At 40.8% G+C, this 26,124-nt stretch overlaps 1 protein-coding gene and 1 long non-coding RNA gene across 25 annotated transcripts in view; one reads left to right on the top strand and one right to left on the bottom strand.

The window, feature by feature from the left end:
* LOC140601474 (uncharacterized) overlaps positions 1 to 24,981 on the top strand; it is a 37,022-nt gene extending 12,041 nt beyond the window's left edge. Inside the window, exon 2 of the long non-coding RNA XR_012004485.1 lies at positions 3,419 to 24,981. This is a non-coding gene — a long non-coding RNA (uncharacterized lncRNA). The remainder of the gene's footprint in view (positions 1 to 3,418) is intronic.
* The window catches only part of SLC8A1 (solute carrier family 8 member A1), a 377,788-nt gene that overhangs the window by 21,598 nt on the left and 330,066 nt on the right, over positions 1 to 26,124 (bottom strand). For all 24 annotated transcript variants that reach the window (XM_072770408.1, XM_072770413.1, XM_072770409.1 and 21 more), the window contains one exon: positions 5,600 to 5,875. In XM_072770408.1, the coding sequence (XP_072626509.1) occupies positions 5,600 to 5,875 (276 nt within the window). The remainder of the gene's footprint in view (positions 1 to 5,599; positions 5,876 to 26,124) is intronic.

Genomic DNA, 26,124 nt, shown 5'->3' with positions numbered 1-26,124 from the left:
AAATTTCCATCTCTGTTCATAAGACCTTTCCCATTCATTCTCATGTTCTTTTTTTTTTTAAGATATTTATTTATTTATTCATGGGGGCGGGGGTGCAGAGACATAGGCAGAGGGAGAAGCAGGCTCCCTGTAGGGAATCTGATGCAAGCACTCTATCCTAGGACCCTGGGATCCCAACCTGAGCTAAAAGCAGATCCTCAACCACTGAGCCACCCAGGTGCCCCCTCATTCTCATTTTCTGATGGTTTCTATTCAACATTTTGAGAGTGTAGATAATGAGAATTATTTGCTGGATTTATACCAATGTTCAGTTGACAAAGTGCTTTGAGATCCATATTATTTAATCCTCTTGTCAACTCTTAAATTTCCATGTATTATCATGCCTATTTTATAGGCAAGAAAACCAAAGCACTAAAAGAACATAATGAACAGCTAGTTTAACCAGTTTTTTTGTCAAGTTCTTCCTATGATATTTTGAAATCTGGAAGTAATGTAACTTAAAAATAGTACACATTTTCTCTAAAATAAGGTCTTATTTTTTTTAAGTTCTATATACAGAGTAGGGAAAAATGCCTAAAATCATCTATTTTCTTTCCCTTCATCACTTAAAATTTCTACAGTGAAATAATTCCTACTTGACAAAATTTAAAGGATGTTCAAAACACTGGAAGTGAACAGAAAATCTAACAATGCCAGGGGCTAAGAAATAGCCCTAAAATACCCAGTTCTTAAAGCGTTGTGGTCACAGGAGTAAACAACTCATAACAGGAAATTACGGGGGGTAGTTGGCCAGATCCAGGCACAAGCCTAATCAAGATGTATGGAGAAAGACCAAGGCAGAACTGAGTGAGGTAAAAATCTTCCCAACTCATTAACATCTAAGAGTTTTCTCTGCAATTAAGGAAGAATGCTTGATTCTACTTGATTCCAGTAGGAGCAAGAGATGAAAAGAAAATCCATGTTTGGAATGTGATAGAGAAGTTGGAATGTCTTGACCCAATATACCCAGTTTTATTCAAGTAAATAATAGTAAGCTAAAAGAGCATGTGATCAGGGTAGTGGCTAGTGCAAAAAATGGCTGGGTTCTAAACTTCTTGCATTAATTTCTCTTGAATTTTGAGCCTGTTTTCTATAGAAACAATCTGATGTAACATAGTTACATGTTACAAGACCCAAGTCAGGATACTGCAAAATGCCTAGTTAGCACTACACAGAATGCATCTAAAATTTTAAAAGTATTGGCCTAAGTTCTGCATCCTAAAAGCAGGGATGATAGCAGAGAAAAGAATGAAGAAGAGACAATATCTTGCTCCCCATCACACTTCCCACAATAGAGGAGACTCGTGCTCGTAAGCTGTGCTTGCCCTTCTAACTACAGTAACCTGCCCACATGTATTCCTCAAGAATGAGACACACTATAAAAGTATCTATTGTTCCTCTCCCTCAATAATAACTTTAATTCTTTGCTGTCTCTAAGTGTTAAGAAGAAAGCCATCTGATCTGAGTAACCCATACTAAGGTGTAAATGACTGATTTGTACATTGATTTATAGATACAGCACATCCACACACACGTGCAAACACATAGGCATACAATTGCATTACTTATTTGTTAGCTAGGCACCTTTTTGGGAGCCAAAGAAATGAGAGATTGAAAGGGCAAAGTTTTCTGCTCCCATGAAGCTTCCATTTCAGTGGGCAGAGGTAGACAATAACATTCAAAAACAACCCAGAATATCCAGAAAGTAATAAAGACTCTACAGAAAATAGGGTGATATAACACACTTCACACTGTGTGGTTAGGAAAGGTCTCTTTGACGAAGTGACATTTAAGATGAGATATAATGAAGACAAAGAACCAGTCTTGTGTAAATGAAGGGGAAGGGCATTTTAGATGGCTAGTGCAACCTTGAGAAAGGAGTGAACTTGGTGCACAGAGGACAGTAAAAAGGCCAGTGGGGCTGAAGAACAGTGGGCAAGGAGGAAAAGAGAATGGAGAGACAGGCTGCAGACAAATCAGATTGGTCATTGTCAGCCAGGGACAGACTTCTGAAGTGTATCCCAAGTAGGGAGACCTTAGAAGATTGTAAGCAGAAATGTGGTCTGACTTACATCTTAAAACAATCCTTAGCAGAAGCATGGAGACAGACGGGAGGGCCTTGCAGCAGTCTGAGAGAACAGCCTACCTGGCCTTGGTGGTAGACAGAGAGCTAAGTGGGTCCCATCATGATATGATATACTTTAGGGGTAAGATCTGCAGAAGTTATGAATGGCTTGACTGTGGGGATGAGGAAAAAGGAATCAAGGACACTGAGGAGATGATACTGTTTTCCTGAAAAAAAGGCAAGATCTGGTTCAGTTCAAGGATAAGGCAGTCGGATAATGGAAATAAGCAGTTCTACTTTAGACATAGTGATTTGGTAATCATTGGCATGCTGGTGGCATTTAAGCTTCGGAGACTGGTGTGATGGGCCAGGGAGTGAGCCCAGAAGGGGAGGAGAAGAGAGCTAGAGATCAGGCTTTGCTTACTCCAACATTAAAAGGTAGAAGGAGATGATTCAGGAAGCTCCTCTTCTCTAGACAAGTAGCTCTGCAGAAGGGGAGTCAGGAAAAGAAGGCTCTTGCTCTTGCTCTCCTAACAGGTGTGGGTCTTTAAGGCCTTCTAGGCATACTAAGGTTGAGGGGGAGTGAAGACACTCAGGCGCCCCCTTCTGCCCGTAGATTATAATGAGCATTTGATTCACAGTAGTAGGAAGAAGCTGTCTCACCTGGAAAGGCATAAGCTCCTTTCCCCATAGATTTTGAATATGATGAAAAAATACTTTAGATGAGATATTTAAATATTTAATCCTGCCTCAGGGCAGGCCATCACAAGCTGAGAATCCAAGAGTCTCACCTACAAAGAGGCAGCAGTACATCAAACACTAGCTTAGAGCTCTTCTACTTTAGGAAAAGGGTCAAGACATCAGCCCAGAGAAAAGCTGGGCCTCAGGACCAATGCCCATTAATGGTAAGCTTTGAGTGAAAAGAATTAGTTTCTTTTATTCTTCCACCTGTAGAGACTGGGCTTTGTCATCTCGGAATAATAGAATAATTTTTTTTTTTTTGAGTCAGGAAATATAATAAAGCACTGCTCTGAATCATCAGGGTTCAAGAATAAAGTCAGAAATATTATGTTTGTTCAGCATCTTGTTCAATTTGCACAGCTGTTTTGAGGGGAATGGGATGTCTGTTTATATAAATATGAGATTACCTGTGAATATTGTGTGAGGAACACACTGCACAGCTAATATTGCAGCAAATTACAGGAATCCTCCTGATGACAAAGTAAAGAAATATGTTTCCCCATGGGAAGAATTTATGGCAGTGAAGGAAAACCATTTTGACAGTGAATGTTTCTGTTGTTTTCTCCCCAACAGGCTTTCTTACCTCTTGATGCCCCTACCTGGGTTCTGAGCCCGTTTTAAGTGGCAGAACAAATGACTCCTCCAAACACTAAGGTTTAGTGGAATCCACATTTCATGTTATGGAAAAATGATATGGTATGGCTTCCACACCCTTCAAAATAATTTAATACAAGAGATGCACAGAGCTACTTTGGAAGACCAGTATATGGGAAAAGGAGCCAGTTTTGAGGTACTGAGATAAGGATCTGGGAAACTTAAAAAAATATATATTTTTAGAAACAAGGATTTGATGCAGTAAAAGCATTTTTTTTTTTTTTGATCATTTGGAAAACAAGAGATGCATTTGATGGGACCAACTGCTGACTTTCCAGAGAGGTAGGTTGATTTTGAGTAACTCTGATGAGAGACCTAATTTTGCTTTCATTATCATAATTTGCACATATTCTCCTCAAGGGTTAAACCCAGGGCCAGAATGTGTGCTAACTTGGGCACCATTTGATACAGTGATTTAAGCCTTAGGAAAAGTAGACTACAAAATATTTTCCTGTAGTAACCTAAGATAGAGTGATTGGTAACCATTATGTTTAGTTCTTTTTGGTAAATGTGTTCTCAAAACAAAACAAGTCACAGTATGAATATTTCAAGGTCTTCCTTCTGCTTGCTAAATTTCTCGTTATTTTTGGAAAAAAATAAAAATAAAGACCCAAATTGGAACTGATAGAAACAGCTGGTGTTGAGAGGGAGTCCAATCTCCTCTGAGCATCAGCAGTCAACTGGAAGACTTTGCCTACTTCTGGCCACTAAGATAGTAGTAAAAGGACCCACTAAATTCCCTGAGTCCTCCATTAACTCAGTGACACCAGAACCACATCAGGCCCCTTTATCAAGACACTGAAATGGTCAATCAGTTGGATAACACCATGTGCAATGGCTCACCACTATAGATCTGGACGTTTTTTTCTGGTTACTCAAGGACGAAGTATCCAAATTTATACTGGTCAGATCATCCTCAGCTATTCATAAATAACTAATAACAAAAGCTGGTGTTTTAATTAAATTCCTTCTATGTTTCAAATGCTTTACCAGATGCATAATTTATAGGTGTTTTCTCCAGTCCTTACCACAATTCTGCAAGTTCAGTATGATTATCCCTATATTACAAATAAAGCAAGGCTCAGAGACACTGAGATGATATCTGAGTGGAGATGATAGATATTCACAATTAGTGAATTCCAGTGAAGAGATATATACATGATTTAAACTGCAGTCGTTTTTTAGACTCAAAACCAAAAGCCAGGGTTAGCTGTGTATCTGTCAAGATGTCAACTAGTACTGGGGCCTGGGTCCAGAACCTTGGTTACAGTAGGCTCTGATGTGCACCAGAATTACCTGTGAACTTAAAACACTCATGTTTGGGTCTTTCCTCTAGATCTTTTGATTCTGCAGGTGGATGGTGGGTTACAGGCATTTGCATTTTTTAAACAAGCTCCCAGGTAATTTTGATGCTCACCAATGTCTGAAAATTACTGCTATCAATGTCATGTTTGGGAGGATGATTTCTTAGAAGGCCAAGCAAATATAATGAGCTACAGTTGTAGACTGGAAGAAAAATTCAGCTTATAAGAAATGCATGAAGGGACATCCATGAAATGTGTACTTATTCTAATTGCTTTGGCTGGGATTACTTATGCCCTGTCCTGACCAATGTCTACTTTTTTTTTTTTTTTTTTAATTTACTCACATTAACATTTTGGTCAAGGGAATATTGTATCAGGTCTTCAGTAGATATTTATCTCAGTTACCCAACCAGTCAGATTCATGGAAGTCATCCAAACGTTAGTAAATATATAAAAGTCAAATTCTGTGTGTAAAGGTGATTCTGTAATTTGGGTTTGTGTTTTTGAAATTGCTGATTGTAATGGGAAGCTGATCTATCGATCTAGCCATCAAACCAATCTGTTCTCTCAGTCCCCCTGGGAATGCTTTCCTGTCATCATGATGATACCGACTAGCTTTCTAACCTTGAAAAATGCCATGACGGTCTTCTGGCAGTGACATTATTTATATCTGTGGGCTCTTGTCTTTCATAGGCCTGTTTGTTATCATAGTCCTTGAAAATGTGAGAAAGAAAAGGTCAAGAAGGCAAATGGGCTTCCACGTCTGGGGGAGATCATATATGAACGTATTCTCTACCTGGTACCGAAGTTCCAAGTGCGACGAACACTACCGCAGTCACAGAATCTTTCAAGCCGATGGTGCATCCAAAGTGGGAAGCCAGGTCTCCAATGAAAGCTGTCAGTATGCCAATCATGAGGATGGAGACAATGAAACAGGCCCAGCCATTCCAGTATTCTGTCGGGGGGACGAAGGCGAAGAGGACTTTCCAGAACACAGTCAGAAAATGCATCACATAATCGAAACAGGAGGGCAGCTTCTCCTCTCCACATTCATCGTCGTCATCATCTTCCCCTGGAGGGAGGAATGAAGCACATGTCATCACAACCTGTGCTCGGCGGGGTCTTCCTGTCTCCAACTCCCTCCTTCCTCGGCCTGTCATCCCTCTCCTCTGAGTAGCCGGGAGGTCATTAGAGGTGATTGAAGCTTAGGGTTTTCTAAGAGTCCATGATAATCAACCAATTTATTATTAAGCTACTGACACACTCCCTCATGGTTCATGGCTGAATGGCAAAAGCTTAAGTCCTCATCCAATTCTGGTTACATGCAATCAACACACCCTTTCTACAGTCCTACCACCTCCAGGGAGAGTTGTCATTTTAGGGAAGTGAAAAGGATTTCTTCCAAAAGACTGGGAAGCTCTGTGCCAGGCTCAGAAAGAAGTCCTTTTAGACAAAAGATAACTATGATGGAGTTCTTCTAACCAAGGATCTTCCAGCTTGGAGCCTGGCTTTGGGGATTCATGGTTAAATAATCACACAATCACAGCTCTGGGCCCTACATAGTTTTTCAGCTTCATCTCTTGCAATTATTTCAGACTCAAACTTCACCCTAGCCAAACAGAATTATTTCTATTTTTTTTCAAACCATAAGTACTTTCTCCTACTTTTGTCCTTTACAATTAAATGTGTTCCGCATGTCCTAATCCTGCCCTCCCTACCTTTCCCGGCTCATCCTTTAAAACTCACTTCCTTTGTGAAATCTCAGACATCCCCCTTTGGCCTCCAGCCAGGGCTGGAAATTCCACCTCAGAGCTTCCGGAACCTCCTAACACTTGAGACACTAGATCGGTGGTTCTTAAACTATTGTCCTGGACCAGTAGTATCAGCATCACCAGGGAACTTGCTAGAAAAGCAAATTGGCCCTACTGAATCAGAAACTAGAGGATGGGGTGTGGGGTGGCTCAGGTGATGCTGATACACACTCGACTTGAGAACCAGTCTCTCTCTAGACTAGCCCATTACTCTCTTCTTCAGTTGATCATGAGCCCAGCGAGGGCAGGAGTTTGTTCATTTTTGTGTCCCTAGCACCTGGTCCCATCTCTGGCTTGTGGGATAAGCTGGTTAAGGGCTTGTTAACCAAATGAATACATGCACAAATTTCCACTGACTTTGCATAATATATACACATATATCCCAGTTCTGCCAATTACCTAACACAATTAGTACATTAAGAAATGCACCAAGCTTACTATTTAAAGGAACCAGGAAATCAATAATAGTATTCTAAAACAGAGACTTCATTTATAATGGGATATAATCCCCACTCACATATTTTAAAATTGGGATACTGAATGTCAAGTCTTCTTAAAGTGGTGGCAAATACAATTTCATGTGTTTTGTGCCATTTTGGAAAGAGCTGCTTGGGGACTTTGTTCACCACCTTCCCATCCCCACAAACCTTGACACCAGGGATATGCTTTCCTTTGTCCAACTAATGCAGCTGGCAGCAGGCGAGGCTGTCAGACTTTCCAGCTGACTGTGTAGCCTGAGATTACCAGCAAGGAGCAAATATGTGTGTTCTCTGGGGGACACTCAGTGGTGACACTGTCTGGTGCAGATCATTACTGGGAAAACCCTTAAAGCTGAGGAGTTTTGAGGGAAAAGTGCCTCTCACAAAACATGAAAAGAAGAATGGCTCCATTTGTCACCTGTCATCTCACAGGAAGAGAAACGAGGCAATGGCTTGCTCTTAGGGAGCACGTGGTCAGAATTATTATGCAAACACACTTTGGGGATCTGTCGAGAAAACAGTCTCCCCTTTGAGGTTTTGGACCATCTCCAGTGAACTTTTGGGAGGAAGCTCCCAGCAGATGAATAGAATCCTCTTTGGAGACTAGGTAGGTAAGGATCGCAAGTTAGGCCAGCTGATAGAAAAGTGTGTGACTTGCTAGAGTAAGACAGCATTGTTGACCATGTTAAAGTGACTGAGGTAGCTCTAATGCCTTGGTGACCTATGAAAGGAAATGAAAACCTAAGCCACATCAATTTCAGAAATAAACTTGTATCTGAGAAAACAAATTTTAAAGCAACCAATCACAAGCAGCCGCCTAAGCCTTTACCAAATAAGGCAACCACTGAAGCTATAGCCAATCAAATAATTTCCTTGACTTACTTCCACCTCTGCTCTATAAAAGCCTTTCCCCTTGTTTCTCTTGGCAGTGTCCCTAAACCACTCTGGTTTGGCTCTGCCTAATTGGAATACATATTTGCTCAAATAAATTCTTAAAAGTTTTAATGTGCCTCAGTTTATCTTTTAACAACCGTTTCCTATAGTGTCATGCTGAATAGTTATTACACATTTCTAATATCTGGCCTGAAAGCAGAGATAATTTTAAATAAAAGCACATGTTATGGGCTAAATTATCTCCCCCACATTCATCTGGTGAAGCCCTAAGCTCAGAATGTGACCATATTCTGAAATAGGACATTAAAGAGATGTCGAAGTTAAAATGAGGCTGTTAGGGTGGAGCCCTGATCTAATCAGGCTGGTATCCTTATAGGAGGAGGATACTGGGACACATGGACACCAGGGGCGCATGCAAATAAAGGAAAGACTCTGTGAAGACACAGCAAGAAGGCAGCCCTTCTCCCAAATCAGGGAGAGAGGCTTCTGGAGAAACTAAACCCACCAACACCTTGGTCTTAGACATTTATCCTTCCAAACTGTGAGAAACTAAATTTCCATGGTTTAAGCTACCCAGACTGTGGTCTTTTGTTAAAGCAGCCCTAACAAACTAACACAGTCTCTTTGGAAGCCTCCAGTGTCATGACATTGATATTTAAGGCCAACCACTCAGTGTTTCTATTATCCATTCTTTTCTTGTTTGCTCATCCATTTCTTTGCTCCTCCTTTTACTTTTCTTTCTATTTCCCTTTCATCCTATGTTTTAGCTCCAGGAAGAGCTTACTATAAGAGCTGCAGTTGTTAGGGTTTATTAGAAAGAGGAGGAAGACAATCATTAATCCTCTAACTCCTCTTCTCCCCCACTTCCCATCCCAGAAAGAAGAGTTGCATATACCCTACAAAAGCTCAGGAAATGCACTAGACTTTATAGTTATATTTATTTTGTATATGATCCTTATGAGTTCCTATATTCTATAGTTTTGGACATTTTATTGTTTCATAAGGTATATGATTAAAACAATTTGGAAAACACTGAATTTTAGTCATTTATGGAAACATTATTCTGCCTCTAATTCTACTTAAATTAGCTAATTTGGGGTGTATAAGAATCATATTGTGAGTATGAGCATGAAAGCAAATAGTGAAATTTCTCATAAGAAATGACACTTATAAATCAGGAGTAGACATTATATTCCTCTTCAAGATGGAAATAATAACACCTTTCCCATGAGGGATGTGCAAGGGAATAATTAGATCATCTCTTCAAAGTGAAGATATTTCGAGATAATGATGAGCACGGTAGTTACCATCATTGTCCTCCACTTAGGACTGTACTGTGTTTCCCTGTCAGTTCTTTTTTTTTTTTTAAGATTACATATTTATTCATGAGAGACACAGAGAGAGAGAGAGAGAGAAAGAGAGAGAGAGGTAGAGACACAGGCAGAGGGAGAAGCAGGCTCCATGCAGGAAGCCTGACATGGGACTCTATCCCGGGTCTCCAGGACCAGGCCCCGGGCCTTCAGGCAGTGCTAAATCACTGAGCCACCTGGGCTGCCCTCCCTGTCAATTCTTAATTGCTTAGTCAACATGCTGGGTCCTAAAGTTACAGCCTAAGCTTTTAGAAATAAAATTTAATCTTGCCCTCTGGAGTTATCTTCATGATCTGTAAGCATGCAATGCAAAATAAGTCAGTGTCTGAGAGAGAGGGACAGAGAGAGAAATTTCCTTCCCTTCTGTAGGGTTCCAGCATTACAAAGTATCTGAAATATCTTAGCACTTAAGTCTGGAATGGGAGGCCCATCTGCTTTATTGCATTTGAAAGTGGAAATGGCTTCCCATCCTTTTTCCTGGGATCACACTGTTCTTTATAAATTTTAATCTGCAACTCAGATGCCATTAAAATATTAAACATGACCACTGACTGCCATGTGTGATATACAATTACCTCGTCTTGGAGAAGGAAAAGGAAATATGATGTTCATTCATCACCATCAGGACTATACTTAAAAGTTTGTTCCTTGCAAAGAGCAGTGGAACATTAAAAACACAAACACAAACACCTGGAGTGTCTTTTATGGGATGGCAAAAATGATGGTAACCTGCCAGTTCTGTAGGTGTGTCAGCTCAGGCTTATTGGAGGCTGCATAATTTGTTCAAGTCCCTCCTCTGCATTAGCAAAGAAATAGGCAGTTTGGGGTGGGGGGAGCTTTCCTTTTATAGGATCCCAAGCAAAAGATCGGCTTATCTCAGAATCCTTCTTTTCAGCTTTATGGATTCCACTAATGGAAAGATAATAAGCTGCATTCGATTAATCCTTCCTGTGGCCCTTCAAATGGTTTCCTTGAGACATGCTGGACTTCCTAAATAGAACTACAAAAATAGCCTATCATTAAAACCACAGATAAAGGAGAGAACATCACTTCAACTACTGACATAACAACTTAGACTGACCCTGTTCTACGGCATGAGAACAAAGGTGGCATCAGCACCACTGATCATGAACAGGAATCCTGGGCTTGGCACTTGCAGATGACCACACATCTAATAGACCCGGTGTTAGTGTGCATCCCTCCAGAGGCACTCAGGGTTTGGCCTCAGGGAGAGCTTTGACAACCAGAAAAAGGGGCTACTGAGGTATAGTAGACTTAGTCTGTAGTAGACTTAGTTTGACTTAGGTCAGAAGACTTAAGACAATTTCTCGTTCTCAGCTTGTGTTTGAGAGCAGAACTTGACCTTCCTAAGTCTCAGTTCCTCATCTGTCAAGTGAATTTCCTAATTCTCACATTTTAGATCAGTGGTGAGGACTGAAAGAGGTGATATGAAAGTCTCTTGTCAAACCATGAACCTCTTTACAGCCAGATGTGCCATATTCCATCACTGCTACTTGTCAGAAGGAAGGAATCAATATGATCCGAGTATCCTGATTTTACAGAATCTATATTCTGTTTGAATGAGTCATTATCACCACTGCTTTCCCAAGCTGCTTGATTTTAAGAAAAGAAGAAAGGAACAGAGAGAGGAAATGATAGAGTGGCTACTAAGTGACAGGCACATAAACTAAACTTTTTCACACACCTAATCTAATTTAATCCTTATAATAATGCTGCATTATTAATCCCATCGTACGTACAAAAACCCCCTGAAGTTCAGAGAGTTTAAGTGACTTTCTAAAATAATCACAGGGATGTCTGGGTGGTTCTGTTGGTTAAGTTCTGTCTTCAGCTCTGGTCATGACCCTGGGGTTCCGGGATCCAGTTCCACATTGGGCTCCCTGCTCAGCAGGGAGCCTGTTTCTCCCTCTCCTCTGTAGCTCCCCCTGCTTGTGCTCTCTCTCTTCCTCTGTCAAATAAATAAATAAGTAAAATCTCAAACAAAATAATCACATAATAGGTAAGTGGCTGAGTTGGGATTTGATCTAATAGCCCAAGGAACACTACACATGATGTCTTTTTGAAGCAGATAGAGTTTAGCATCAATCACATCTTGATTCAAAGTTTGAATTTGAGAATACTTTATTTATTTATTCATTTTATTTCATTTTATTTTTTAAATATTTTATTTATTTATTCATGAGAGACATACACAGAGAGAGAGGCAGAGACAAAGGCAGAGGGAGAAGCAGGCTCCATGCAGGGAGCCTGATGCAGGACTCGATCCCGGGTCTCCAGGATCACACCCTGGGCCGAAGCCAGGTGCTAAACTGCTGAGTTATCCAGGGATCCCCAAGAATACTTTTAATGCCTACTGCTACATAGATACAATGTTACCTTTTTAGGAATTTGAAAACACTGTTGCACCTTATTTGTCTTGTAATTTATTTTCTAGATATGACATATTTTTGGCCAACTAAACACAGAAAACAATAAATAAAGGGAGGGCATCATGGTTGTGACCATTTCAGAATCTCTACTTGAGTAGAGCAAGGTCTAATTTCCATTTCTAGCTGTCAAAGGTCAGCCAGGTAGTTCTGAATCAAACACCCTGGTGTACATCTAGTTCTTTAGAATTTGGGAAACTGGCCTATATTGTCACCCGTCTGTAATGGAAAGCAGTTTGGGGAATGTATGCTGCTGTTAATCTGAAGGAAGGTCTGACTTTCAATTACTTCTTGGTACTTGCCTATAATTAGCCTATTTTTATTTTGCAAGAGTATTCTCCAACTAAGGGAATAATGAGAATGACCAGATGCTTTCCAGGAGTATGACAGAGTGAAGATAGGATGGTATCTTGCCAACCACATTGCCGTGCATATGATCCAGGCCCAGCAAGTCCTACATGACAGCCCATGTAATATAGAAATCAACAACTGTGAAGCTAGATCACTACAGTGGTTTTCTACATTCAATACACACTGTTCTGAGCCAAAGTTCTTGATGAAGTTTTATTCCTTTCTTTCCAAGTGTGGTTGATTTGATTTTGTGTCTCTTTAGTTTCTGAGCACAAAGATTTGTTGCCACCAAACAAATTAACAAGTTTATTTTATTTGATTGAATAGGTTTTCTCCTCCATAGCTATCACTTTTTTTCCTGCAACCTGATACACAGTCATTTCAAAAAAAGTTCTTTTCAGTTGTAGATTTCCAATTCTTTTTGATTTCAAAGGTTCTGACAGAATCATAAAATGTTTAAGATGAAAGAAACCTTAGCAATCTGAAAATTCGCCCCTCCTCATTTTAAAAGGAATACTACAAACTGTGATTTGATTGAATTTTTTGTTCTCTTGTTTTCCTATATCTCTCCCTCCCCAACCATCCCCCATTTGATACATGAGGGCTTGAGTTAAACCCAGTGGCTTTTACTGTCTTGATCACTTAGGGATCTAAAGACGTTTCTTCCCATTTCCCCTATTATATGCTTATATCTTATTTCTAGTGAGAAAACATTTATTCATCTCTTCCCACTCTTAACAGTTTCTATATGCACCCAAAGATTCATTCCCAAACAAGAATTTCCCTCTTGTTCTGGATTTTGGAGAAGTGCTGTAAACATTTTCCTATAACCTAATGGTTGGGAAGTACTTACAAATATGTTCTCTGATGAAAAGTAGAAGATATCAGTAATTTTTCCACCAAGTATATTGCATGATTAATCCTTATCAAAACACAATTTACTCAGATTCCTAGATCTGTGCATTGTCAAAGCATAGAGGAAAAAAAATGCAGGCATTTGCTTTTATCAAATGAAACATATGGGTATTAGAAAATACTTGGACTTAAACCACTGGGAGGGTTTCAGAGCTTGCTAAGGTCAACTCTCTGCTTAACATGAATTCCTTTAAAATCTATCTACAAGGGGGCAAGGAGGCCCCAAAATGCAGAATAAAAAATGCTCAAGCCCCAAAATGCGGAATAAAAAAAGTCTGTCTACAAAATGGTCACCTGTGCCACACTGGAGGGTCTCTAACTACTAGAGGGTTTATGATCTCACAATCCAAATTTTAGGGGCCCTGGCTGGTAGGTTCCACTCATTTTCCCAGGTCCCATAGGACCATAGGCCATATGGAATAGGTCCAATCTTGCTCCACATGCCATTCCATCAGGCAGTTGATTCCAACCTCAGTCCTTGCTCGAATTCCTTTATCAGGCTGGCCATGCTCCTCTGAGCACTAAGGCATCCTTCTTTTTTAGAATATGATGCATGGCGTTAAATACAACTTCAAGAGACACCTAACCCACCTGCACTGGGGAAGGTCTTTAATCTTGTGCATTCTGGACACTATTCACTTACATTAATGTACACATTGGCTTTGGTAGCCACCTCACACACCGTCCTACATATAACTTTTAAAGCAACAACAACTCACTCTTTCAATGTCATTTCTAGCTCTTGTCTTCCTTTTCCCATACTAGTATAATTGATTCAGGGGGACACAATGTTTTTTTTCTTACAGATTTGTTTATTTTAGAGAGAGAGAGAGAGAGGGAGAGAGAGTGAGGGGGGACAAGGGGGAGGAGCAGAGGGAGAGAGAGAAAGTCTTAAGCAGACTCAGCATTGAGCACTGAGCCTGACACCAGGCTTGATCTCATGACCCTGAGATCACAACCTAAGCTGAAACCAAGAGTCAGATGCTCAACCTTCCATGCCACCCAGATGCCCCACAACTGTACAATGTTTAATCTGTCCTTATTATTATTCTAAGAGAAATGATTCCTTACCATCTTTTCAGTACAGTAAAACTATTATTAGAATACCTGTATCTTTGACATCATGCCAGCTCTTTCTAAGAACTTTCCTTCTTGAAGCTTTCTCGGAAATGTATTTGGACTGAAAAAGTCTCTCTGCGAGCTAGTCATCCTTGGTGTGAGGCTTGCTGGTGGTCTCTAGTCTTCCTGCCCTACTGCCCTAAGGCAAAAGTCTGAGAGCAAGCTTAGGCATATACTGAGAGGCCCTTCTTCACTACCTAGTGGGGATTTGAATTAGTGTGGACACTCGATGTCTGGAATACGTGTGCCTGCATGCCCACATTTAAGTGTATGTAGTTTACTCCTAGATACTTGAAAGCTTTCTAGTTTTTATTCTATGCCCCTAGATAAATAAATATATTGGGTATTAACACCACTGTGCATGAAATGTCAGTTCAAGATTGCTATAGATTTGCAACTTGGACTGCTGGCCTGTTCTGGGATGCAGAGGACACCTCCATGGGCCCTGTTAATCATCCTTATCCCCCAATTCCAAGCCAGAGACAGCTATGGGCCATCCTCCTCCATAGGACCAGTGTTCATTTCAGTTCATACTTGAGGGGCTGGGGACCCGTGATATGTGACAGTGCTGGAAGGGACACAAGAAGGCAACTCACCCTCTGTGAATAACTTCAACTTCATCTGGAACAAATGAAACCCTGGATGAAAGAACAGGATCCTTACCAGCTTAACAGAATCCTTAATGTTAGGAAGGTTGATGCAAAAGATGTCTAATGTGTCGGAAATATTTCTCAGCAATCATGGCCAGTGTGAAAAGGATGAAATGAAAAAGGATCTACTAAGGAGTTCCAGTTCCATGTAAGTTTGATTACTAGCAGAACAAATCAGTTTAAAGCTGAAACCTGACTGTGTAGCTTAGCCTCCTTTGTCTTATTTTAGTTTAAAGATTTTATTTATTTATTCCTGAGAGACATACAGAGAGAGGTAGAGACACAGGCAGAGGCAGAAGCAGGCTCCATGCAGGGAGTCCTATGCAGGACTTGATCCCAGGACCTCAGGACCTTTGGCCCTGAGCCAAAGGCAGACGTTCAACCACTGAGCCACATCCCTCCTTTGTCTTTCAAAAGACTTCCTCTTTGTGCCCTAAGTGTACCTAAATCATCGCAGGGTGACATGATTAGTCATGTGGTTTTGTCCCAAGCTTTGTTTTCTGCAAAATAACTTCAAGTCAAGCTAAATATCTTGAAATTCAGTGTACTCTTACCCTTTACCAACTGTACGATTGACAGAATTGAGGCTCCTGTAGTAGAGAAGCACATGCCCTGTAGACATGAGCACCTAAGAAATAAACCTTCAACAAGTAGAACTAATACTCAGCAAGTGTAGATGCCTCCTGCTGGTTTAGATGGGTTAGTAATAGTGGGTGGTTTGTGAGCACACCAGGTTCTAAGATGGGCCTGAGGGCCCTGATAACACTTTGTAAATATCAGCAGCTGCGCCTGAATTAGCCTCCTAGAGTGTAGGAAGTTGAGCTTTGGAGGAACTGTTTGGGCAGCAATAACCCTGTAATTTTCAACAAACAGCTCAATGTTATGTCCTAGGAAAGGGTTGAAATTTATATAAGGTTAGATGTATACCAAAGCCTACCCCACATGCAAAGGAGCATAAAGGCTGCTGTGATCAAGCTAAGAGTTCAGGTTCACTTCCTGAGCGCTTACCCTCATGTTCATGAATAAATATATACGTCCCACCTAATCTTCATCCCCTAGCACACTGCTCAAGTAGGTATTATTTTTTCCATTTTCAAGATGAAACCAAGACTCGAAGAGTTTAAATGACTTGCTTATGAGATCTAACCCCTTTCCACCACTTCACTGAAATTACTTGACCCACTGTTTCCACAGAAAAAATTCTCTGTGGTTTGTCTAGCAGAAAGCCATTCTGATAAAATCTAAGCTCATCTGGCATTGATTTATGGAAAACTTGAATTAGAAAATAACTACCCTTTTTTCTGAGAGAGAGAGAGAGAGAGAGATCATGAGGGGAGTGGCAAAAAGAGAGAGAGACTCTCAAGCAGACTCCATGCTGAGTGTGGAGCCAAATTTGGGGCTTGATCTCATGACCCTGAGATCATGTCCTGAGTCAGACACTCAACCAACTGAGCCACCCAGGCACCCCAAATAATTACCCTTCTTAAAATAATCCTCTGCATACATCATTTTAAAAAAGATTTATTTATTTGACAGCAAGAGTGCATGTATGAGTTGGGGGGAGGGGTAGAGGCAGAGAAGAGAATCTTTAGAAGACTCCCTGCTGACTGTGGAGCCCCATTCAGGGCCTGATCTCATGACTCTGAGATCATGACCCGAGCCAAAATCAAGAGCTGGATGCTTAAATGACTGGGCTACCCAGGCGCCCCCATATATATCATGTATAAAATACTGAATGCTCTTTCAGGGAATGAATGGATGGCTCTAGTTTCTGTTTTCCTAAGAGTCTGATTTTCTTTTCATCTTGGGAAAATCCTCTATGGGTGGTTTATATGGGTTCTGTTGAGAAGTGGGATCCTTTTCATTCTGGTGGCTCACATCTACCTCTCTGCGTAGCAAACAGAAGGAATCGGCACTTCAACAACTGCTCTCCACCCCCAGCACCCCTGCTCCTTGCCTGCCTTCCTGGTCTGATGACCACTTGACAAGACTTTGTTCTGATCCTGAAGTTTGTGAGTTGATTTACTGGCAAAGTGGCAATGTAAGTTGAGCATCTAAAACTCTGATCATGGGCTTTGGTTTCCACAATACAGAGTGATTGCAATTACTCGGCACTCCTCATCCGCTTGCCTGCATTTCCTTCTCTCTGTTGTGATTTTCAGTGAGTCCCTAGTAAACTGGCCTGCCGTGGACACCAAAGGGACTTCAGTGATTTTCATGTTCTTGGGCACTTCACAGATGCTACATGTGCTTTGGTTTCTTCTCCTGGAAACTGAGGATAGCCATTACTAACATACTCCCTAGTGCTGAAGATAAATAAGATTTTTAAGAGAAGTTGTATGTTTTATATGTAGTAGAATCTGTCTTGGGTGGGGCAATCAGCTCATTCAAACACAGCATCTTCTTTCCCTCCCTGCTCATGTACGCTTGTCTTAGAGGGAGGCTGGCTACAGTGGATGCCAACAATCAAGTTTGTCTGCCAGTCTCATAAATAACAACCCTGAATGGAGCTGTTGTGATGGCTTTCTTCAATATAAACCATCTGAAAAATATCTCTTTCCCTCTCATTATCTGTAAGTCTATTGTCTGTTTTTCTTATCTGGCTAAAGCAAGGAAACAAATGTTATTAAGCTTAGAGGTCAGAGCTCTAAAAATATTTTAAGTCACTGTTTTGCACCACATGCCCAGGCTGAACTCCTCACCTGGACCAGTTATCTGCAGTAAATCTTTAAAGGGAATAGAGTGGTTGAAAGAATGACTTTAATTTGTACCATTCTTTTTTTTTTTCAGTGAATATTTAGTAATAATTTATGTGTCAGGCACAGTTCTAGGCATTGGAAATGTAGGCAAATAACACTGCATAGAACTTCCATTCTGTCCAGGAGAGAGAGATAGCAATCAAGTAAAACAAATGAACAAACATGGTGGTTTCAGATACTGATATGGGCTATGAAAACAGTGAAGTCAAGTAGTGTACTTATGACTGGGTAGTTGAGAAACTCCTCTGAGGAGATTACTTGTGAGCTGAGACCTTAATGGTGAGAACATCCAGACAGAGGGAAAGTCTTCCTTGGGTTGGGTTGGGGCTTGCGCAAAGGCCCTGAAGTAAGAGCATAGTATGAAGAGTAAGAGTACACCTATGGCTCACAGGCATTAAACTCGGGGAGGCACAAGTGTGACAAGATGGAAGGAGGATTGAGCTTGGGATCAGAACCTGTAGATTCTGTTTCCCTATCTTATAAATGGGTTCATGAATACCTGCTGCACAAAGTTGCCATGATGGGTTCATGAATGCACAGGTCCACCAATGGTACAACTGTTTACTCATTCAGTGCTGCTAAGTAGTTGGCTCAGGAAAGTCTTGGTCTTTGCTTTGCCGAATCCCAAGACATCATGTCATCAAGAAGCTCGGAGGTTCTTAGGTAAGATCAAGGGACAGGCATGGATGGAATAAGCACTAAGGTGTGGGTTCTACAAACACCAGCTCAAAAAACAACAACAACAACAACAACAACAACAACAACAAAAAACAACTAAAAGAGACTAATGCCATAAAGTTTGGCAAGAACCAAGAATTCTAAAACAGGTTCTGTGTGACCTTGGATAAGACACTCTCCCTCTCTGGTCTCAGTCTCTTGTTTATTAAAATAAGGGGAAGCTGGACTAGCTCTGGTTTTGCTCTGTGCTGGATTCTGGGCTAAGATGCTCCAACAGGACAAAAGACACAACACCCAGCCAGACATGTTCAGGCAACTCAAGGCAGGAGAGATAAATAGGGTAGGGGTTAGGGTTGGTATCAAAACCTGTTGGCTTATGTAAGTGGCTTTTGGTTGCAGGAATCAGCATGGCAAGATCTTTCTCAAGAGAACAGACTGAACAGCAAGAATGAATGCTGCAAGTCACCTTTAGGAGGCTCCCCTCTGCCTTGGGATGTGTGTATGTGGTGGGGGTGGCTATGTTTTCTCTTCCTTCCACCTCTTTGGATTATGATAAAAGGTTTCCCCCACTGTAAACAGTGTACAAAGGCTCCAGCCTAGGGATGAAGAGCCCTCCCTACCCCGTGCCTCGTGCATTGATTTGTAAGCAACCATTAAAACTGTATTCACAGCGCAGCAGCCAATGCCAGCTAAAGAGCTACTGGATCCAGTGATGGCGCATTGTTTGCAGCGCTGAGCTGCTGTCTCCACACAAAAGCTGCATCAGAGACGTGACTTGAGGCTTACAAATGAGAGCGCTGAATCATTCTGGAGCCCTTCGGTGCATGTTTTCCTCAAGATTTTGTAATAAGCAATTTAAGAGAAAAACAGCTCAACAAGCCAATATTATTTTCGGAAATATCGGCTATAGCGTATCCAAGGGCCAGAAGATAATTGCTCCTTTCTCCCACCCTCTTGTGCTCCCATCCCTGTGTCCCTGGCCTGCCTCCTACTGAAACAGAGTTGAAGCTCCCTGATTATCCTGCTACCACTGACATTTTTAAGTTAATAGATATTCCAGATTTGCTTTGCCTACCTACCAATATGGCCCCAATAGTTTTCTCTCTGGAACTTACTATACTTACTTACTTACTTTTTTCCTCACGCCCTCTGCTTTTCTTCTTTTTCAGTTAGGATCATGATTATCAGCTAAATAGTAAAATTTCACTATGAAAACTGATAGATAAGGCCATTTTTAAATAAAGATTAGCATATCTGATTTGCATTTATGAGGATAGTATTTTAGGTGTACAAATACATGCATCTGAGTATCTGCATGTCCTCTGTAAAGGGTATTTATTCTAGATGAATTACACATGTCTGAAACTTTTGGAAAGGTGGCATGTGTCTATGTAAGAGCATGCATGTATCTATACAAATTTTCTTCTAGATCATATGTAGCTGTATGATGTAGTGAAAACAGGCTTTTTAATCCAGTTACATGGGGACTGAATAACATTGATTCACACATAAATTCATTCATTCTTTTCCCATAAATACTTATCATTGCTGGACACTGTCCTAAATGCTAGGGAAATAATAGTGAATGGGACAGATTTGCCGTGATTTAAAACAACAACAAAAAAATGATTTTAATTTAGATTCTTACTACTTCTAAGAGGACTTGGATCTGTACCTGCTAATAGAGCATAATATATTTTAAGATAAAATGAGATACTGATGTCTGAAGGAAGCGAAAATAAAGGATGCTTTCAGTCATCTGAAATGAGTGAATTTTGACCACTTGGGGAAAAAAATAGAATAGGCTTTCTGATGGCCAAAGCAAATAAAAAAGCATTGAATTATACACTTATGATTTTCTAACTGCAGAAGTGATAAAAATTAATTTGTTGGAAAAACTTCTTTAAACTAAAGTAGGAATTTACTGCTTTTTCTTTATAGTGAGTGACATTATGAATAATTATTCTAACTCTAAGGAAAGATAAAATAACACTATTCAAAAATTATCTTTTAAAGATAAAAATCAAAGCTGTAACAAAATTATAATCCAGTGAAGGCAGTTTTGAAAAGGGCTCTGATAAAAAGTTAAAGAAGCTTTACCTCCTTAATATCTTCTTCAAAGCAAGGAAGAACAGCTACTAAATTTAGTTAATGTGACCATCAGACCGAGTATCGTAAGCATTAGATGTCTTAAATGAGCTTTAGCTGAGTTGGTGTAATTACCCAATTTATCTAACGGGTACTGTAAGGCAGATAGTCCACTTGATTAAAGTCAGAGCCCTAAATTTCAAGCAGCAGGACCAGGGAAAGCAAGTTGACATTTATTGCTGAAAATGAAGGGTCCTTCAGAGGATCCTTCAGTATTTCCATGTTCCAGAGACAGAGGTCACCTATACCAATCCCCCAACCTCACAGGTGAAGTTAGAGGACTTGTTTAGAGCTATCCAACTAGTTGGTGGGTCTTTGACCACTTGAACTTAAGTCTTCAGAGAAGCCAAAGATTCCAACCTACAACTTTTACATGAAATGCTTTGTCACCCATGGAATATGCACTATCACAACAAATAAGAGTATTTTAGCTATATACTAGAAAAAGGAATGAAAGCCAAGTTGGATGACACAGTGTTGTTCACATCTCCTGTTAGAGTTTAAAATAACTGCTATTCCTATTAACGCAAGCAGGCTAGTGCTCAGAGCATGAGAAACCTACCAGAATAACTAATCATACTATTAGGATTAATTGGACAGTGAGGTAGTCAGGGCCAGGGTCCCCAACAAGAAAATATGGAGTCAGGACAGCTAAAAGAAAACAGCACTGACATCCTGTTTTGCAGCTTAGCTAGGACTTCCCTGACCTTCTGCTTTGCAGCCTTTGCAGAAATGACTTCTGCAAAACATCCTAAAAAAAGACAATGAACCACAAAAGCATCTGTCAATATCACAGGCAGAAGCAGTGAAGACCTAAACCCCCAGATGTCAGCAAAAAAGACCATCAGCACGTGGATATAACCTAATAAGTAGGCAGCTATGGGACCAAAGCCCTGATTGGCATGACTCAGTACACCCTGACTGCTTAAGAGAGTTCTACAAAAGAGCTCACAACTTAGAAACTCTGGGGGCAAGCCACTCGGGCCCCCCTCCCTCTCCAGGGGCTTTATGCTTTTGGTTAATAAACTTTTCTTTGCTGCCCACTGTTCTTCATCTGGTCTGCCTCTTCATTCTTTGAACACACAGATCCTGTAACAATACCACTAGGAAACACAGTAGGAGCTAAAAAAAAAAAAAAAGAAGAAGGTGGGCATTGATCCTGTTTGGTGTCCAAAGACCTGACATGATTTCTAGCGGTAGATATAAATACAGTTCTAAGATCGCAAAAAGAATTTGGAAGTGTTGCTGGGTCCTTTATGATGGGATTAAACTTGCAGTACTAATGCTGTCCACTTTCCACAATTGGTTTTCTTTCTGGTCCTTCTATACTTCAGTACTTTCACACTCATTTCCAAACCCTTCACTTCACCATGTGTAACTGAGAGTAAAGGGTTCATCAACATGGTCCCTTTTTCCTACATTGACTCATTGAAATCTGGCCACTTAAGACCTGAATTAAAATTGTAGAAGGGACATCCAGGGTTTTGCTAATAGCTTACCGGTGTTAGACTCACAATGATGGGGCTTCCTAGTCTAGCTGGCCACTTGCTCGTTGTGTGACCCTAACTAGATATGTTTACATAAGCACCCTGGGCCTCAGAATTGTAAACTCAGGAAAAAAACATTACTTACCTTAGGGTATAGCTGTGAGGAATAGAAATAATATAAATAGAGCATTGGCCAGGTAGAGACAGTCAATGAATTCTAATATTATTTAAACAGAACATGAACCATAATTTCATGCATAGGTCTTTGATAGACTTTCTTTTAAGGCCATTGTACCTATTTCTCATAAAACCAGCACCTTTGTCCTTGAAATGAAAAAGTCAGCTTATGATTTTTAGATAAACGATAATTAAAAATCTGTATAGTCACACAAGAAGCAGGGAAAAATGAAAACTCCCAGTCTCCACTCCAGCACATTCTCCCTCCACTTTACTTGTCTGCCTTCCCTTTCCCTCCCTCCCTCCCTCCCTCCCTCCCTCCCTCCCTCCCTCTTCCTTCCTTCCTTCCTTCCTTCCTTCCTTCCTTCCTTCCTTCCTTCCTTCCTTCCTTCCTACCTTCTTCCCTTTCCTTCTTGTCTTATAATTATGTTGAGGCTGTGCCAAACTTGACCCAGCAGCCTTTTTCCTAACTGCTTAAATGGCGCTTTCAAATGTCCCAGGGTTAACACATTAAGTAATGAGAGTATCTCCTTTGTAATGATGTTCAATAATAATAGAAGAGAGGCTAGGAAGATTCTTCCTTAGACTAGGTTGCGTGGCAATCCGGTGAAACTCATTGGAAGCACCATTTTTATTACTCATTTAGGCTTACAGAGTGGGTCCATCTTCAGGCTGACAGTATTTTCAAATGAATTGATGTCTGGGGCCCCATAGACTTGACAGTTTCTGCTATTCAATAATTCAATTTAATTGATGGCACCTATTTCTCCACATAGCATGCATGGATGATGAGCTGATGACAGAAGCATCCCCAAACTGAACTAGTCTCTAAATTGATTTGGTAGGCTGAGGAAAACATGCCCTCATTATGTAGCTGAAGTCGGGTCTCTGGCTGTAATCTACTGTGAAGCAGAGTGAGGGTGGACAGGCCAGCTGCACTTACCAGCCTGGCCTAGTGTTGAATGTTTGCCCTTCTACTGTGGAGGATTTTGCAGGCATTTCTGATTTCCAGTTAAGGAGCAGGAAGAAAATTAGGCACTTTTAAAGCAACCTCTCACTTGTTTTTGAAACCACACTTTGAGTTTCTTTGAGGCTACACTTTGAAAACTCTCTTTCCATCCCTTTCCTTCTAGAATAGATGTGGACTGCATTCTGTTATTGGGCTAGAAATACCTAACTTAAGCAAGGTGGGTCGGTGGGAAGAATATTGGTTTCCATGTCCAAATCAGGTAGGCTGTGACGCACAGCATCATCAAGGATGCTGTGAAGCATTGGCCACTGACAGAACTCCCCAGTTTTGGGACACCCGGGTGGCTCAGCATTTTGACTGTCTGCCTTTGGCTCAGGGTGTGATCCCGCAGTCCTGGGATCGAGTCCCGCATCAGGTTCCCTGTGGAGAGCTTGCTTGTCCCTCTGCCTGTCTCTGCCTCTCTCTCTCTGTGTCTCTCATGAATAAATAAATAAATCTTTAAAAAAAAATCCTTAGTGCTGGTAAAATTATCAGGTAAAAGAGAGGGCAGCGTGTTGACTTTCTTTAGAGAATATCACAAATTATGAGGCAGGAGAAGACTATAGATGCATCAGGCAAACAAAAGCACCCATTTGTTCTTTAAGGGAACTAGCGGGTATTCTCTGTGGGGGACTATGAGCAAGGCTTCAGGAGACTTAACGACTATTAAAGGAAAAAAAAAAACACTTCCTACTGTCAGCTGTGGCTCGGTTGTCCAAAGGATGAAGAGACATGCTCTATATGAGATACCTGTGCATGTCTCAGTGCCTGTCTTGTGTGTATCTGAGTGTGCACACTTCTGTCTGGGTCTGTGTGTCTCTGTGTATTCATGCGTGTTTGCATGCACACACATGCGTGTCTGTGTATCAGAGTATGTGTGTATCCGTGTGCTCATCCCTGCATGTCCATGTGTGTATGCACAGGCACGTACTCAGCCCCCAGGTATAGCAAGTGAGTGCACTCTTCACATTGGGTAGGATTCTGGGCCAATTTGCACTGCCATTTACCAGCTTTGCTTCTTGGGCAAGTAATGTTTTTCTGATTCTCTGTTGTTTTTTTTTTTTACCTATAAAATGGTGTGTGTTACTCTTACTACAAAAGGGAAAAGCAGTGTTTTTAGTCACTTAATCATTTTAGTTAATTAAACTGAATCGACTATATTCACACAAAATTTGATTATCTTTTATTGTAGAATCTTCAACGAGATTTGCCTCGCAAACAGCCAGTTGTGGTATCTAAATGTATAGACAGCCCTCATGAAATTATGAATTGCCTTAATTAATCCTTACAGCAGCTCCATGTGTGAGGAGAAATTATCTCCTTTACATTCAAGGGAACAGAGACTTAGAGGGCAGGTGATCTGCCCTGAGTCACCCAGGGAATTTCTGGAGGTCTGACACAAATTCACATTGGACTCCAAAGCCAGGCTTGCAACCATTCTCCTTCACCCAACCATGGCCCAAGACTGTTGTGAAGAACAATAATAGGGTGGTTGTGGAATTGGCAGCATTGACATCTGGTTCTCTTTACCCAGATAATGTTTGCCCTCTTCCTTGACAAATCTGTTTCTTCTCTATATCTCAGCTGGTACGCAATTTCTTAAGGTCATCCCTCCATTCTGCTTGGCTGGAGATGCGAGGAAGAAAGATTTCTTCTTCCAGTGCCTGGGTGGCTCAGTCAGGTGAGCATCCTACTCTTAGTTTTGGCTCAGGTCATGATCTCGGGGTCATAGAATCGAAGCCCTGCATTGGGCACTGCTCTCAGTGTGGAGTCTGCTTGAAGTCTCTCTCCCTCTCCCTCTCTCTGTCCCTCACCTGTTCCTGCACGTGTCTGTGAACACATGCTTTCTCTCCTAAAATAAATAAATCTTAAAAAAAAAAAAAAGAGGACTTGGGGAAAATTCAAACTGGACATGTAGTGAATGGTAGCTTCACTTCTAAGTGCATCTGCTGACACATCTTAGAAGTACCTGATGGTACTGGACTTGCCTAGCAAGCATCTGACAGCCACTTAACTTGCTGCGCGCCATTTCTCTTGGAATTCCACCCAGGAGGCAACAGAAGGAGAGCTGCAGGGACATGACTGTTGAATTCCTACCTAATCTCTGGAGTCTCATGAATTTTGAACTCTTCAAATGTTAGACCCTAAGAACTTAGTTCTCAGAAACGATAGGGTCATAGGAGGCCCAGATACTGAGCAGGAAAAGTAGGGAAACAAAAAGACTGCCGGGAGTTACCTTGAAACTAAATTTAATATAATTAGTGAGAAACAGAGGCAAAATCCTATTTCCAAAATTATTATTTTAGTTTAGCAAGATATATAGACTCAATTTTGCACAGAAAATTGCATAGGAAAAAGCCTCTCAGAAGAGCTGTTTAAAAGGAATTTAATATTTTTAATAAGGCAAATGGTTCTGATTTTCAACTCTTTAGCCATGAAATTTCAAAATCCAATGAAAGTCTGTTTTCAATAAATGCTGCTTTACAAATTTTATTGTCCATTTAACAAGTGAAGAATATTAACATTCTTTAGACACTTAAATTTAATCAAAATGACAAACATTGAGCTTTCTAACTGCCCTTCATGTAATTCAGTGCCTATAAAATATGGGTTTGCTTTTCTGATATTTTGTCTCCAAATTGTAAATAAGGTCAATTTACCCAGCAGCCTGCAAATTTCTGAGCAATTTTGTGTTATTCCCAAGCAGTCATTTAGAAACATAAAACACAATTTACTGCATGACAAATAAGAACACTTGAGAGGTTTTACATCGCATTCATTAACAGCAGTTCTTCAAAGGATTTGGGCAGGAACTTGTCCCATCCAGAGTGCTGAAACCATGGCACCAAGAAAGGTGACAAGACCAGAGTCCCTCAAGAAGACAGAGGTGGGGGGCAATTTCCCTCATTTGAAACCTCTCTCTATTAAGAGAGGTAGACAGCCCATTGGACTGGTATTTGGTAGCCGGGGCTCTGAGCACTGTTCCAAAGCTATGACTGCCTCGCCGATGCTCAGATGCTACAAGAA

This window comes from Canis lupus, chromosome 12 (genome assembly GCF_048164855.1).
Source record: "Canis lupus baileyi chromosome 12, mCanLup2.hap1, whole genome shotgun sequence".
Taxonomy (NCBI): domain Eukaryota; kingdom Metazoa; phylum Chordata; class Mammalia; order Carnivora; family Canidae; genus Canis; species Canis lupus.
The sequence above is the reverse complement of the archived record's forward strand: the minus strand, read 5'-3'. Positions and strand labels throughout refer to the sequence as shown.